Source organism: Vollenhovia emeryi, unplaced genomic scaffold (assembly GCF_000949405.1).
Source record: "Vollenhovia emeryi isolate VEMERY1.0 unplaced genomic scaffold, V.emery_V1.0 DF939446.1, whole genome shotgun sequence".
Classification (NCBI taxonomy): domain Eukaryota; kingdom Metazoa; phylum Arthropoda; class Insecta; order Hymenoptera; family Formicidae; genus Vollenhovia; species Vollenhovia emeryi.
Window position 1 is genome coordinate 38191 of NW_011966920.1, and position 14061 is coordinate 52251.

General features: G+C 36.0%; 1 protein-coding gene across 2 annotated transcripts in view; it reads left to right on the plus strand.

The window, feature by feature from the left end:
* The window catches only part of LOC105557605 (ras-related protein Rap-1-like), a 35082-nt gene extending 21805 nt beyond the window's left edge, over positions 1-13277 (plus strand). Inside the window, exons 1-4 of one of the 2 annotated variants that reach the window (XM_012004885.1) lie at positions 628-754; positions 8476-8583; positions 10878-11298; positions 11662-13277. In XM_012004885.1, coding sequence (XP_011860275.1) covers positions 8492-8583; positions 10878-11298; positions 11662-11964 — 816 coding nt within the window. In that variant the 5' untranslated portion in view covers positions 628-754; positions 8476-8491 and the 3' untranslated portion in view covers positions 11965-13277. Of the gene's footprint in view, positions 1-627; positions 755-8475; positions 8584-10877; positions 11299-11661 lie in introns of those variants that run through there. The other variant, XM_012004884.1, reaches the window with a different exon arrangement.
* The last annotated feature ends 784 nt before the right edge of the window (positions 13278-14061 follow it).

The window sequence follows — 14061 nt, forward strand, 5'->3', positions numbered from 1 at the left end:
CGAGCCGATATGATGTGAAAGCGAGTTGTCTGGATCATGGATAAATCTCAATAACCTGAATATACTTTTGATAACTATGTAATTTAACACAATTTAACAATTAGTTTAACAAATTGAATTTTTTAATAGGAAGCCTATTGATATCCCACCCCATATTAAAAACTGTAAGGCGCAACAAAGGGCAAAAGTCATTATAGTTTTGAGAGATAAATTTTGATTATCCGTATTACCGTTACATTATGTTTCAAGCAACTAAATGTTTTGATAATAATGACCATAAAAATATAGTTTAGGTAATCATGTTAGAACAACAACAACAACGTTATTTATATAGTTGTATTAATCATATCATTTGATAAATCTGACAATATTTCTGTATTTCAATTCACTATAGTTTTAAAATTTCTATAACCAATGACAAAAAGTTGAGGTGCTATTTCTTCACAGTTTTATAGTTGTAGCAATTATTTTTTTCTCTGAGTGTAGATACAAAATATTTTATTGGGCATTGCAAAAGAGGTGGAAAAAGGAAGAGAAAATCAAGTAATATTTGTTTCGCATTAGAGCTATAGAGGAAAGTTTTTATCTTATGCTATAGTTATAAATACATATATACGCATATTGATTTGTTGCAGGAAGAATTTTATTTCTAAAAATCTACTGGAAAGTTCACACGATATATTTAGGCTACTGAGTGAGAGATATGCGTATATGTATATGAAAGAGGAGAAGGCTCAAACGGGACGTAACAACGGTAAATTTTTCTTCTTCTTCTTCTTCTTCTTCTTCTTCTTCTTCTTCTTCTACCTCGTAATAGGGTTAAAGCCTGTTTTATCCAGTTTGGTACTTTGAGCATTTGCTTTTACTTCATCTTCAGTAGACTATTAACCTTGCCGAAGGGAACCTTCAACCTTTAACCTGGAAGGCTATATATCTCTAAGGGATATACTTGGGACAGGATACTTTCGGTGATTGCTACTTCTCTTCGAGAAGTAGTGTCCGAAAAAACCAGCGGTGTCCGTGATTAGATTTGAACTCGGATCATTTCGTTTATTTGTTTACTAAGCATCGTACATTTCTATGTGTTACGCTCGCCACCCTTCACGGCTTGTTGGTGAAAACTACCCTAATGGCACAGAAATATTTTAAAAGATTCAATATATTTTAAAATATTTATAAAGTATTTTAAAAAGATTTTAAAATATATTTAACCTTTTAAAATATTTCTGTGCTATTAGGGTACGTAAAATAAAAATTAGAAGTTCTAGTGATAAAAAAATATCCGCGATAAAAAAATGTTCTGTGAAGAGAAAACTTACATATGTGGAATTGATATTTCTATATTACTCTTAGCGAGATTTCGAATTTTATGTACAAACATTTCTGCGCGTAAATATTCACTGATACTAATTATACACAAGCAGAACATGACAAGCGTAATCTTGATGTTAAATCAAGATAGTAGGGGAGTATGCTTAAAGTCACGAGTGATAAATAAATTAGGAATAAAACTTCTTGTTGATCTAACTGGCAATATATTATAGTCAGGTGATTACATTAGTTACATCTTTGTACAAGAAGTTTTATTCCTAATTAAATCAAGATGTCTCATTACGACATTCAAGTTGAGAGAATCTCTTTTTCTTTTTTCAACAAACAGAGGGTGTTAGATCTTCGGGTATTTAATCAGACCAACCGGGTTTCATTTAAAAAATTAACATATAGCACGTAGGAACTCTCGGATGTAAAATATCGCTGCGTTTACGTCACCGCGTGCTTGTAACACGAAACGTTTACCCGCATTACTTTCCAGAATAATTTGAATATCGATCTGATAGTATCACCCGCTTTCGCATAATGTTGTTTCTTGCGATACTCACACAACCGATCCTTAAGTACATCTCAGCGACAATGAGAAAAAAGTCGTCTAGCAAAGCTTCCGTCGCGCGCGTGCCTTGTACATACAACTATGTATAATGAAATAAAAATACTTACCCATCTCTGTATGAATGATATTAGTAGAACAAGCTTTACCTGATAATACCCTCGTTAGCTGTGCCATTTATAATTGAAGCGTAGAGGATGTTTCGATGAGAAGGATGCAACCTGCGTAAATCTCTCTAAGCTGGATCAGTTTGAGTCCTTTAGACTTGGGGGACGCACAACATGATCATAATGATGAAGTCCTAACGACACCAACATTCTCCTTTATGATTTTGCAGTTTTGTAGTTCTAGGTAGGATAACTTCCTAACAAGTACATATAAGCACTACAAACATGTACAAAAGAAACATATTGTAAAGGTTGTTTCCAATATTATTAATCACAGCACAATCCAGTGGGGAAATATTTCAAAGACAAATCACCAACTGACACAGAGATGTGATCTTTTAACTTACAAATTTTCACTTTTAAGTAATTTTTGAATAAATTTTTGAATAAATATTTTTATACCAATATACGTGAAACAAAAGAGCGAGTGCCACTACTGGTTATACTGTGGTTTTAGAAATGGGCCAATATCGGGCTAACATCGGTTGCCAACTTGCGACTGTCGGCCCAGTACCGGCTGTAACATCGCGCCGACGTCGGCATAATATCTAAATGATAAGATCGGCCCGATGTTATGTGGTAGTACTGGGCCGACATAGATTTCCGACATTTACCCGACATACGGTTTTACAAGTGGGCCAGTATCGGGTCAACGTCGGTTACTAAAGCCCGCTGCAGATGATGCTATTTTTCCTGCTGGATTGCTTCCGATTTACTAAATTACTAGGAATCCTGAGTGCTGAATGGTGCAACCCCACATAGCACAAGACGTCCATCGGACGTCTGAATTATATGTCCGTTTTATGTCGGTACGTCCGTGGACATGTTATGAACGTCCTAACGACGTCCATTTGTAGATATTCATGGGACGTCCATCAAAGGACGTCCTTAAGATGTCCAAAACATATCCATTTTATATCTGACTTCTATGGGCGAATTATGGATGTCCAATGTACGTCCTATTTGGGACATCCGTCGGATGTTCGCTACAGGATATTCAATGGATCCAAATCACATCCGTTTTACGTTAATTAATATACATCTGCGATATTTGGTAGATCGACACACAAATTGAATGTGTGAAATCGTAATTTTTGTTGGTGCGTTCCGTTATTCACTGCGAGTACTGACGCTATGATGTCACAGAAGTGTCCTTCCGTTTTAGTTTCGTGCGCTTTCAAACTGCTACAAGGTTTTAACACGGAAACAGAACGCATCACAGTATAATATGCTTCCAGCAATTCTATTTGTTTACGTTTCTAATTTTTGTTAAAAATGAGTGAGGTGTCTAATATAAATAAAAATATGATTTCATTAATTGCATACCAAAGAAACTACACATATCTACTTAAAAATTTTGTTAGTACTGAAACTATAAGTATTTAATAAAACATAACTCAAAATACACTCGTTTATTTGCCGAGTAAAATAATTTATTTTATCCTTATATCGTACCATTTACGTTGTAACAAATATCAGATCTGTGAGGATTTGCAAGTTCAAGATCAACGATTGTGTATATTTGATCTTTTTAAACCTTTGGTTTAAGTTTAAAGCAGTTTAAGGCCGGTATTCATAGTCGTTCCTGATCAGTTCTCGAGATCAGTCTGTCTTTGTCTCGTGTCGCGTATGGAAAAACGTAGTAGGCGAGACAAAGACAGACTGATCTTGAGAATTGAACAACGACTATCAATACAGGCTTTTAATTATCCGGATTGTCCTGTATTTTCGTTTACCAAATGTCCATAAGACATTCGAATTCGACATCCAATGGAGGTACTGTATTTTCGTCCATCAAATGTCCATTAGACGTCCGAAGGACATCCGATTGGTCCGACACGGATGTCCGTGGGATATCCTTATTTGTCTACTGGATGCCCGTAAGACGTCTTATGGACGTAAATAGGCCGGACATTTGGACATAATATGGACGTCCCATGGACAGTCAACGGACGAATACGGACATCCCACGGATATCCATGTCGGACCAATCGGACGTCCTTCGGACGTTCAATGGACGTCCCTGGCTATGTGAGACGATAGTAATTTATTAGATCGCAAGCAATCCAGCAGAAAAATAGCATCGTCTGCAGCGGGCTTAACTTGCGACTGTCGGCTCAATACTGGCTGTAACATCGTGCCGATGTCGGCATAATATCCAAATGATAAGATCGGTCCGATGTTACGAATTAGTATCGAGCCGATACTGATTTCCGAGGTTTATCCGACAAAAAAAATTTATTTTTATATTGAAATTTTATTATTATTTTAACTGCATTTGTTTTTTAAAACACAGCCTGTATGATGATTCTCTCTGAAAATTAGTTTTCGTTGATTAAATGTATTATTTATAATACACTTACCTTAGTGAGACTCGAACTCGGGACCTCTGGATCGTACGTGAGCCAACTGTCTTACGTGATAGACTACTTCTTTGCCTTGCATGTCATAAAGATTATATGAATATTATTTATATAATACGTATCCACACACATACGAAGTTATAAGATACAACGTTTCGACCCTAGTTTGGATCCTTTTCAAGTATTACTAAGTATGTCATCCTGTCAGAAGAGACAGTGTCAAATTGTAAATTGGGCAGTTCGAGCCCAACAATCACAGCGCTCACATGTATCGCCAATTTACAATTTGACACTGTCTCTTCTGATAGGATAACATTAGTAATACTTGAAAAGGACCCAAACTAGGGTCGAAACGTTGTATCTACTTAAATAAAGCAACTAGCCAGTTGAGTTGACTATAAGTTCCCGTTATATTTGAATTTATTCATTACTGGTGACTATAAGCAATCTTCCTACGTTGAAGTTATAAGAATTTAAATTTACAACAACACATTATGCGTTGTACATTAAAAATTTATGTTCAGTTTACAATAAATTTTTGGAAATGGTAAGTCGCCAACGATAAAAGAAATACAATTAAGAATTTAAAAGGCATAGGCTGGCAAATCCTTTATTTTAATAAAATTAAATTACGACTGGTCCTTTTCAAGTGTATCTTACGTTACACCCATCAATTGTTACAGCAAAATCTACAAACATATATAGTGACAATTAATAATTAGAGTAATAGGTAAATTAGAGATTTGAAAAAGAAAAGAACCTTTGATGAATTAACTTACAGGAGAACATGTCGTAGTACAAAAAAATAAATAATAATAATTAAATTATATTTTTCATCAAAAAACATAAAAACATGATCAACCTCCAACAAGACACGGATAATCTTAACTCTATCTACGATAAAATTGTCCGTATCACCTAATTTATTATTTATTTATTTATATTTGTGTTCTTTCCCCTCCGGATATCTGTTATTTTGACGATTTGTCGGTCGAAACTATTGTTTCCACTTGACTTAATCTGAGCAGTTTTTCTTTGGGCTGTTGACTAGACGTCTGTCTGTCGATTTGCGGAGTGATGTAATCAATCTTTTTATTTCGATGAACATATTTTATGTGGACTCTTGAGTAACTCCTGGTCCACAATCTTGCTTTAAGTAAGATGTAAGCTTTAAGCCGTAAGAAATTAACCAATCACAGGTGAGAGTGAGGGGAATGAACGTCTGTGATTGGTTAATTTCTTACGGCTTAAGGCTCACAGCTTACTTAAAGCAAGATTGTGGACCAGGGGTTACAATTGTATTCGTATTAGCTATCGCTGTACGTCTTATCTCTGTGAGGTCCGACGACGAAGAGACCGGAAATGGACTGTAAAGCCTATCACACAATGCCAGGCAACAGGCAATAGGAATATGAAATAGTATTTTTGACGCGTTGGATTTGTCGAAAATTTTCTTCCAATCAATCCAACGCGTCAGAAATTATATTTCCTGTTCCTGTTCCTGTTGTCTGTTGCTTGTCATTAGCCACGTTCAGCAGGCACAATTGTTGAGTGAGCGCTCAATGATTTTTTAATATGATTGGCTGGATCTAAAAGTATTAACCAATCATGTTGAGCTTTCACTCAACAGTTGTGTCTGTTGAACGCGGTCATTGTGTTTGGGCCTTAACCGATTCTTGCGAGCGTCGACTATTGTTTCGTACTGACGATGATGCACATGAATATATACATTTACCGATGACTTTCGGGTTCTCGGTAACTTTGTGGAAGGTCGAGTATTCCCGGAATAATAGACGTCGCTACTGATGAGCATTAGCTCTTTTGGGGGAACGAGCGGATTTATGCGTGCGCTCTAGATCACTTCTCGTTAACACGCGGGTACGAAGCCTTGTCCGTCTCGATAATCAGTCCGACGGAATAAAGTAACATATATACGAGAATTGTGGCCGATTATTTATACCACCATCTCCAGTCCTCGTTTTCTGAATAAGGAGTCAGAGGTTTATTACCTCGTTTACGTCGCTCGAGGATTCGCCCGAGACTACACGCAAAATACCAAACACTTATAATTGCTCTCCTTTCGATTCCGGTATTCCTGGATGTAAATTCTGGCGAGTACCACAGATCGAAAAATGCTATTGTGAAGGCTGGATTGTAAAAATAGTCTATAGTGTAGCATTAGTACGAGTATTACCTCTGAGAGTTCTCTTTCTCTCTCGATTATTACGTCGGCAATTTCTTTCGATATTTATTGAACACGACTGTTGGAAAGAATATAACGAATTTACAAAATATTGCTGGAACGAATTAATTTTTATGACACGTGTTTTTTTTATCATTGTTTCCAATTTGAAGTTAACAGGTTGAATCACCTCGACAAACGTAACAATTTTGTACATTTAAAAATAGATTACAGGGACTAATAAAATAAGAGCGTCGTTGAAACATCGGAATATCAAGCTGGGCTTCGTGAAAGAATCGAGAGGAACTTTAGCCAAACGCATGTTATTGACATTGACGAAAAAGCCAGTTAACGGACAATATCTCTGTCACTCTTCCAGTCTGTCGCGTAGCAGTTATCACGACGGTTTCTATCGATCGCTTTTGTTCTTCACCTAGAAAGGATATGCAGACTTGCGCTTATATACTACATAGATATCAGTTATCTCAATGGGAAATTACGTTACAGTTATCGATCCGCGGTAAATACCGATGGGAATCGTTTTGCGTGTTTATCCGTGGCGAATCGCCGGTCTGTCCTGAGCGAGATTGAAAAATGTCACTTCCTCCACAGAGGAAAAAACAAAAGGATCTGCTTACGAGCGGTGTTCCCAGGTACGCCTCTTTCTGATATTAAAAACTCTGCACACGTTTGCGAATTGATAAAGAGTGGAGATTCGAAAAACAGACGAGATTTTGTACTAAAAAAGAACGGAAAATATTACATGGTGTAGAGACGTCTCGGAATTATAATAAACGCCGATATTTTACAAATGGAAAATTCTAACTACACTTGTAGGTATATAAATGCAAAACTGTAATCGTAATTTATATAGTTGTATTTTTTATTATTTTGCATCTAATTTTTTTTCTTGTATAAGTATTTATGCATATATAAATTATGGTTGCGAACGAAATAAATTGACGAAGATTTTAGAGATCTAGGATATTTCGAAGGAAATATTGTTGCTTCATCCGGCTTTGCACCCTCCGTATTTTACATAGCTGTCCTCCGCCTCCTTTCAGTTCTCTGAGCAAATTTACATCTCGGCGAATGTGAAAACAGAAATAAGTATTTTCACGGGCCTCTTGATTACTTCCTCAATTAGTGCGCTTCACAGACGAGTGGAAATATACGATGACCACAAGATAAAAAGAGGCTCTTGTACGGAAATGTGCTTTATACGTCGAACACGTACATTCGATTATTTAGGATGGCAGCTTAAGCTCGCCATTTTGTCGTGTTGCGGCTATTCAATAAACTTTGTAGCGACACAAAAGATTAATGATGTAAAGCGAAGGCGGAATCGCCTGGGATCGCCTAAAGCGTTGTTTCGTGCGGAACAAAAATGGTTTATACCTAACAGGAAATGGATTTACTGTGTTACAGTTATTACGCCGCTGGGCATGTATCTCGTAGCAGGATTACGAACGTACTTGAATGAATTCTTTGATGTTAGCTCTGTATCATCTCGAAATTAAACGCTCTACAAAGAAACTTCGTTTGAATAGCAATCGGTCGTTACTCAAGCCGCCACTCACGGATTTTATACTATCCTTGTTTTTAAAATCTTAAAACTTGCAATCGCAAGTTTATTCGTACGTACGTTTTTGCTGCACTAACAACGCTTCTTTAAACGTTAAAACACCGAGATGATACTTGTACATACATGTATGTATTTCGTATCTTATAACAAGTAAAGAAGATGTATATAGATCTTTTTTACTTATTATAAGATACGAAATAATTAATTTTTATAAATAAATTCTCTCTCTCTCTCTCTTTCTCTCTCTCTCTCTCTCTCTCTCTCTCTCTCTGAATATAAATTTTTGTTGTTAGAAATCCCGAAGCACAAATGATGAAAGGACGTCATCAGTTTTGCCGTCGTTTCAGCTTACAACCTTCGACGCATTCGGCAGAAGAGGACGGATCAACAAAAAATTCTAGGTAATGTGAGAGAGTCTTCTTTCGAGATTTCTCACACCTTTACTACCCTAGTAGCACAGTGCATTGGACAAACATTGGTTAAACATTGGCCCAATATTTGATTGTGTTCAAATCAAAATCGTACTGTTTCGAAAAATTATTATTATCAATTCCTATCAACGGAAACGGAACCAAACAGGACATCGTGTTAAAATAATAAGAATTATTGGAGTGACATAAGTCAATGTATCGTGTCAATATTCGTCTTTAAGAAGAAAGATTTTATTACACATAAAAGATTCGATATTAATCTTTTTATCTCTCCTTTTGAAAGAGCGTCATCTTCTTTATGAAAGAAGTGTTCTTTGGAGCAGCATGCAGATACATGAACATGTATATGTGAAGCGTTCAATTTTCAATATTGTATTTCCTTGACGCAAACGTGAGGTCTACATGTGAGACATACGAAGTAATAAATCGCAAATCGGAAAAATTTCTTTCAGTGTAAAACCTGTCTGAGTTCGTATGCCCGCCTTCCTTTCTTCTTGAATCCTCTCCTTCCTACTGCCATCCGTTCCTCGCGACTAGCTCTCAGGTTTTAGCCCGAGCTTTAATTTTGCGGCGAATCCACGCGAAAAGAGAAGCTCGGCTTTTCTCCTTTTATGTGCCCGTCATAATAACTGTGTCTGACTTCTTGTAATAAGCACGGATGATAAAGACGTAGATACTTAAAGTCGTGGTGCTATCTGGTGCATGTAAAAGCGAGTGCACGGCTTTGCCGATTGATGAATTGCGGGGGATCCTTCCATACTTTACTTCCGTTGTATCGTAGAAGAAATTGTGTCTTCCTGTTTTCGTTAATAACAATCTCTCTCAAAATAATTCCTCCCATATTTTAAAATACTATTATACAGGGTGAGTCATTCCACATCCGACCAAATTTGTGCAAAGGTAGAACGGATCGAGATGAACAGAAAAGTTCTGTACTATTTTGCAATTTTCGTAATAGTTAACGAGTAATTAATTATTAAAAATCGTTGTCTTAGCTCGGCCTACCGCCCAATTCTACGATCGTAGAAAAGTGAAATAGCCTATGGTTTTTCTCTCATTCGCAGGAATTTGACGAACTCTCTTATGGTCAATTTCTGATTACAGGGTCTCTAGCAATGGCTACGCACGAACGACGCGTAACGCTGGACCCCTATTCCGAGCTATAACAATTCCTTAGCCTTTTTTAATCAAAATGAAATTTGGCGTAAAAATATTTGTGCGTATGTATGTATGTATGTATGTATGTTACATGAACAAAAATACGGCGAAGGGGGGACAGCGCGCCGTTGCCCGCTAGCTTACATCGTCGTACCGCGCCTAGACTCGTGTCGCGATAGCCGGCTACACGTTTGCGATCAGAAAAAAATAAATTAAAGCGAAATTAACCGATGGAATCTACATCTGATTTATTAATTTACTTATTTATTTTACGCGCCGCTCATGCGTAGCCATTGCCGATTGCGATAAACAGCTTTTCGTGCACATAGCAATATCGATCGTCGGGCGGTCACATCTCGTCCCTGCGCTCGAATTGGGTGGTAGACCGGGCTAAGATGACAATTTTTAATAATTAATTACTCGTTATCTATTGGAAAAATTGCAAAATGGTACAGGACTTTTTTGTTCATCTCGATCCGTTCTACCTTCTCAAAAATGTTGTCGGATGTGGAATAACTCACCCTGTATATGTATATATCTAGTAGTTTAAGGAAGAGGTATGTACAGGGTGTTTCGGCAACATACACATCAGCAAGTTGGGTTGCCTATCTGCTTACCGCCAGGGGCACACTTTATCGGGCTCACAGAATAAGATCAGATGCAAGTTCGGCGGTTTTCTAGTTCTTATACAGTGTATGTGCAGTTGTATTTTAATAGATAAAATAATATTATTGTATTATAATTTTATATTATAAAATAAAAAATAGTTTTGTTCAAATTTCTTCATTAAATTTTGTATTCTATATTATTTTATCTATTAACATATAACTGCACATACACTGTATAAGAATTAGAAAACCGCCGAACTTGCATCTGATCTTATTCTACGAGTCCGATAAAGCATGCCCCTGTCGGTAAGCAGATAGGCAACCCAACTTGCTGATGTGTATGTTGCCGAAACACCCTGTACATACGTTTGGATATGATGAGAAGCGTTGACGAAATACCTCTATTATCTTAATTGTAATAACTGTCTGCTAACAATAAGTCAAATTCCCTGAAATGTTAGATAAAATGTAAATTAATGAAAATGATGTACTTTTCAGAAATGAGAAACTGAAGGAGTCGAGTACTAGTAGTGGTGAAAAATCATCCAAGATTCGGCACAAGATCGTGGTGATGGGTGCAGCAAGAGTCGGCAAGTCAGCGATAATTCATCAGTTTCTTTATGGCGTTTTCACTCCGAAGTACAAGCGGACCGTCGAGGAAATGCATCATGAGGATTTCATCGTTTCTGGAAATCAGTTGACTCTCGATATTCTCGATACGTCAGGCTCATATGAATTCCCGGCAATGAGAAATCTTTCAATTAACTCAGCCGATGCCTTCATTCTCGTTTATGATGTTAATGATTCTACTACGTTTCTCGAGGTCAGAACTCTTCGAACCCAGATAATAAAAACAAAAGGAACCGTTCCGATTGTGATCGTGGGTAATAAGCTCGATCTCGTGGAGACAAAACAAGAGGTGAGTTTCGGCAGTAATAAAATAATCGTCGAATTTTTTCACAATTTTGAGATTTCGTATACTTAAATATGGTAAATATTTAGATTAGGTAAGTCACTGCAAATGACCTTGATCTTAACATACGTTGTCTGAGTGACTTTCTAGAATGACCTTCATACGATCTTAGTCGTTGCTCGTTGTTTGTTAAAAAGTTATTAAAAAAACAATGTCGGCGAATTGTATGTAATTTTCAGACACCATATACCTATTCTAAATATGGGAAGGAACCGTTCCGATTGTGATCGTTTACCAAATAAAACTGATTAGCCGCGTGCGTTATGTCTGTATTGTATATAAATTTTAATTACGAAATATGGATTACAGGTGGAGAGTGAGCGGACACAAAACCTAGTTACAAGAAAATGGAGAAATGGTTTTGTAGAAGTATCTGCCAAAGAAAACATAAATATCTCTCAGATATTTAAGGAACTTCTTATTCAAGCCAAGTCGAAGTATAGTCTAAGTCCAGCACTGCAACGTCGCCGTCGGCAGTCCTTGCCGCCTCCTCAGCATCTGAACTCCCGCAGTAGCAGTAATTCTCAGGTACCGTCCCAAGCTCAATTGCAACATCTACAGCAAATTCGCGAGCGCTCCGATTCCAAAAGGAATTCTTGTATTCTATCATAAGACGACAACTTCTTGTCTTTGCCAGAAATCTTTCTTGATTATTTTACCGAGACTGAATGAGTTGACGTGTCCAAACCCGTTAATTAAAAAATTTTTTATTTATAATATTTAAAATTTCAGAAATCTTCGATTTCTAAATATTTCGCCCATCCATCTTTTCTAAATTTGTATTTTTTTAATTTGTACAAGAGATATTGTGCATATTGCAAAATCTTCTATCATTTTCTTTGACGTATACGAAACGAATCTTCTCTAACACAGAAAATAGTTTAAAAGAATAATATTATAATTATATTTGTGCAAATAAATGTTATACGTGAAGTGCAAATATGTCAAACTTTTTTGTTTAATCTATATGAATATTTCTGTCAATTTAATGGATAACATACGAGAGCGGGTTTAAAAGTTTTGAGCCTAACTCAACAGAGAGAAACAATTTTTTTCGATCAAACTTACTTTTATTTTTCGACATAGTCTCCTTTTAAGTCGATACACTTAATCTAGTGATGCTCCAACCGCTTTAACCTGTCCAAATAATACAATTGGCGTCTTGCTCTGCAAAATAGGCATTTACGGATGCTATGATCTCCTCGTTCGCTGAAAATTTCTGTCCTCCGAGCCAAACTTTGAGTTTAGGAAACAGAAAAAGTCACTAGATCTGGTGAATACAGGGGGTGGTCAATCAGTTTGAACTGCAATTCGTGAAATTTGACCATGGCAACCGCCGAAGTGTGAGACGGTGTGTTGTCTTGATAGAAAACACTTTCTTCTTGTTCAAATGCGGCTGTTTTTATTGCAATTTCTGCCTTCAACTGGTTAAGTAATGATGCGTAGTACTTCCCCGTGATTGTTTTACCTTTTTCAAGATAGTCGATGAACACAATGCCATGACTATCCCAAAAAAACAGTCGCCATCACTTCCCCAGCCGATAAAAACTGTCTTCGCTTTCTTTGGAGCAGGTTCACTCTTCGCAATCCACTATTTCGACTGTTACTTCGTCTTAGGAGTGTAGTAGTGGATCCACGTTTCATCTACCGTTATGAATCGGCGCAAGAAATCCTTCTAGTTTCGCTTAAATTGATCCAATAGAGCCTTTTCATTTTTACGAAAATATTAACATCCACTGAGACAAACGACTGTTGTACAACAACTGAGAGTTCAAAATTGGTGAAATTTTTAAAGGTATCCTTCAAAGTATGTATAGTCGCAGTACTAAAGTGGCGACAACAAGTAATGCCATCTTCATGCTGAGGCTCAAAACTTTTCAACCCACCCTCGTATATGTACATGTATAAGATAAGCGGTAACAGTAATAAGTAATAAAAGAAATTGTATAAATCTCTCTCTCTCTCTCTCTCTCTCTATCTCTCTTTCTTTCTCTAAATGTATAATATTATATAATAAGAATTGGTATCTCCTTATAATATACATATACACTGATAAAAATATATCTTAATTTAAAAAAAATGTTACTTTGCTCAAAAATGATTTCTTAGGTGGCTACTAATAGCTTATTAACTTAAATTTTAAAAATAATAAACAAATGAAAACATGCATTTCTTTAATTTAAGTATTTGTTAAATATCAAACAATATCATTTAAAATTAAAAAATTTACTTTAATTCTATAAAATGTTTACTGAGATATAAGTTTTACAGCGCAGAAAATTGGATTTCTTTTTTGACAAAAACAATGATTACATTTAATAAATAGTGGGCTTGTTTTCTGTTCCTGCACTGGTGAACTAGTGCAGTAAGCTAGAATGAGAAAAAATATACTTGTCTTACTCCAATTTATTGCACTAGTTCATCAGTGCAGGAACAGAAAACAAACCTAGTATTTCCTATATCATGAAATCTTTGGTTGAATGTAGAAAACGTAATGATATAAATTAATTTACTTAATGTATGTATGTATGTATGTATGTATGTATGTATGTAATTAATTTACTTAATATAATACGCAGATTTACTTGAAATTTGATATTTTTATTGAAATAGAATAAATATTTACTTCAGTAAAAAAATAATTTTAAGTGAATCTATTTAATTAATAAGAATATTCTTAAATTTTACCAGCAGTAATTAACAACATCA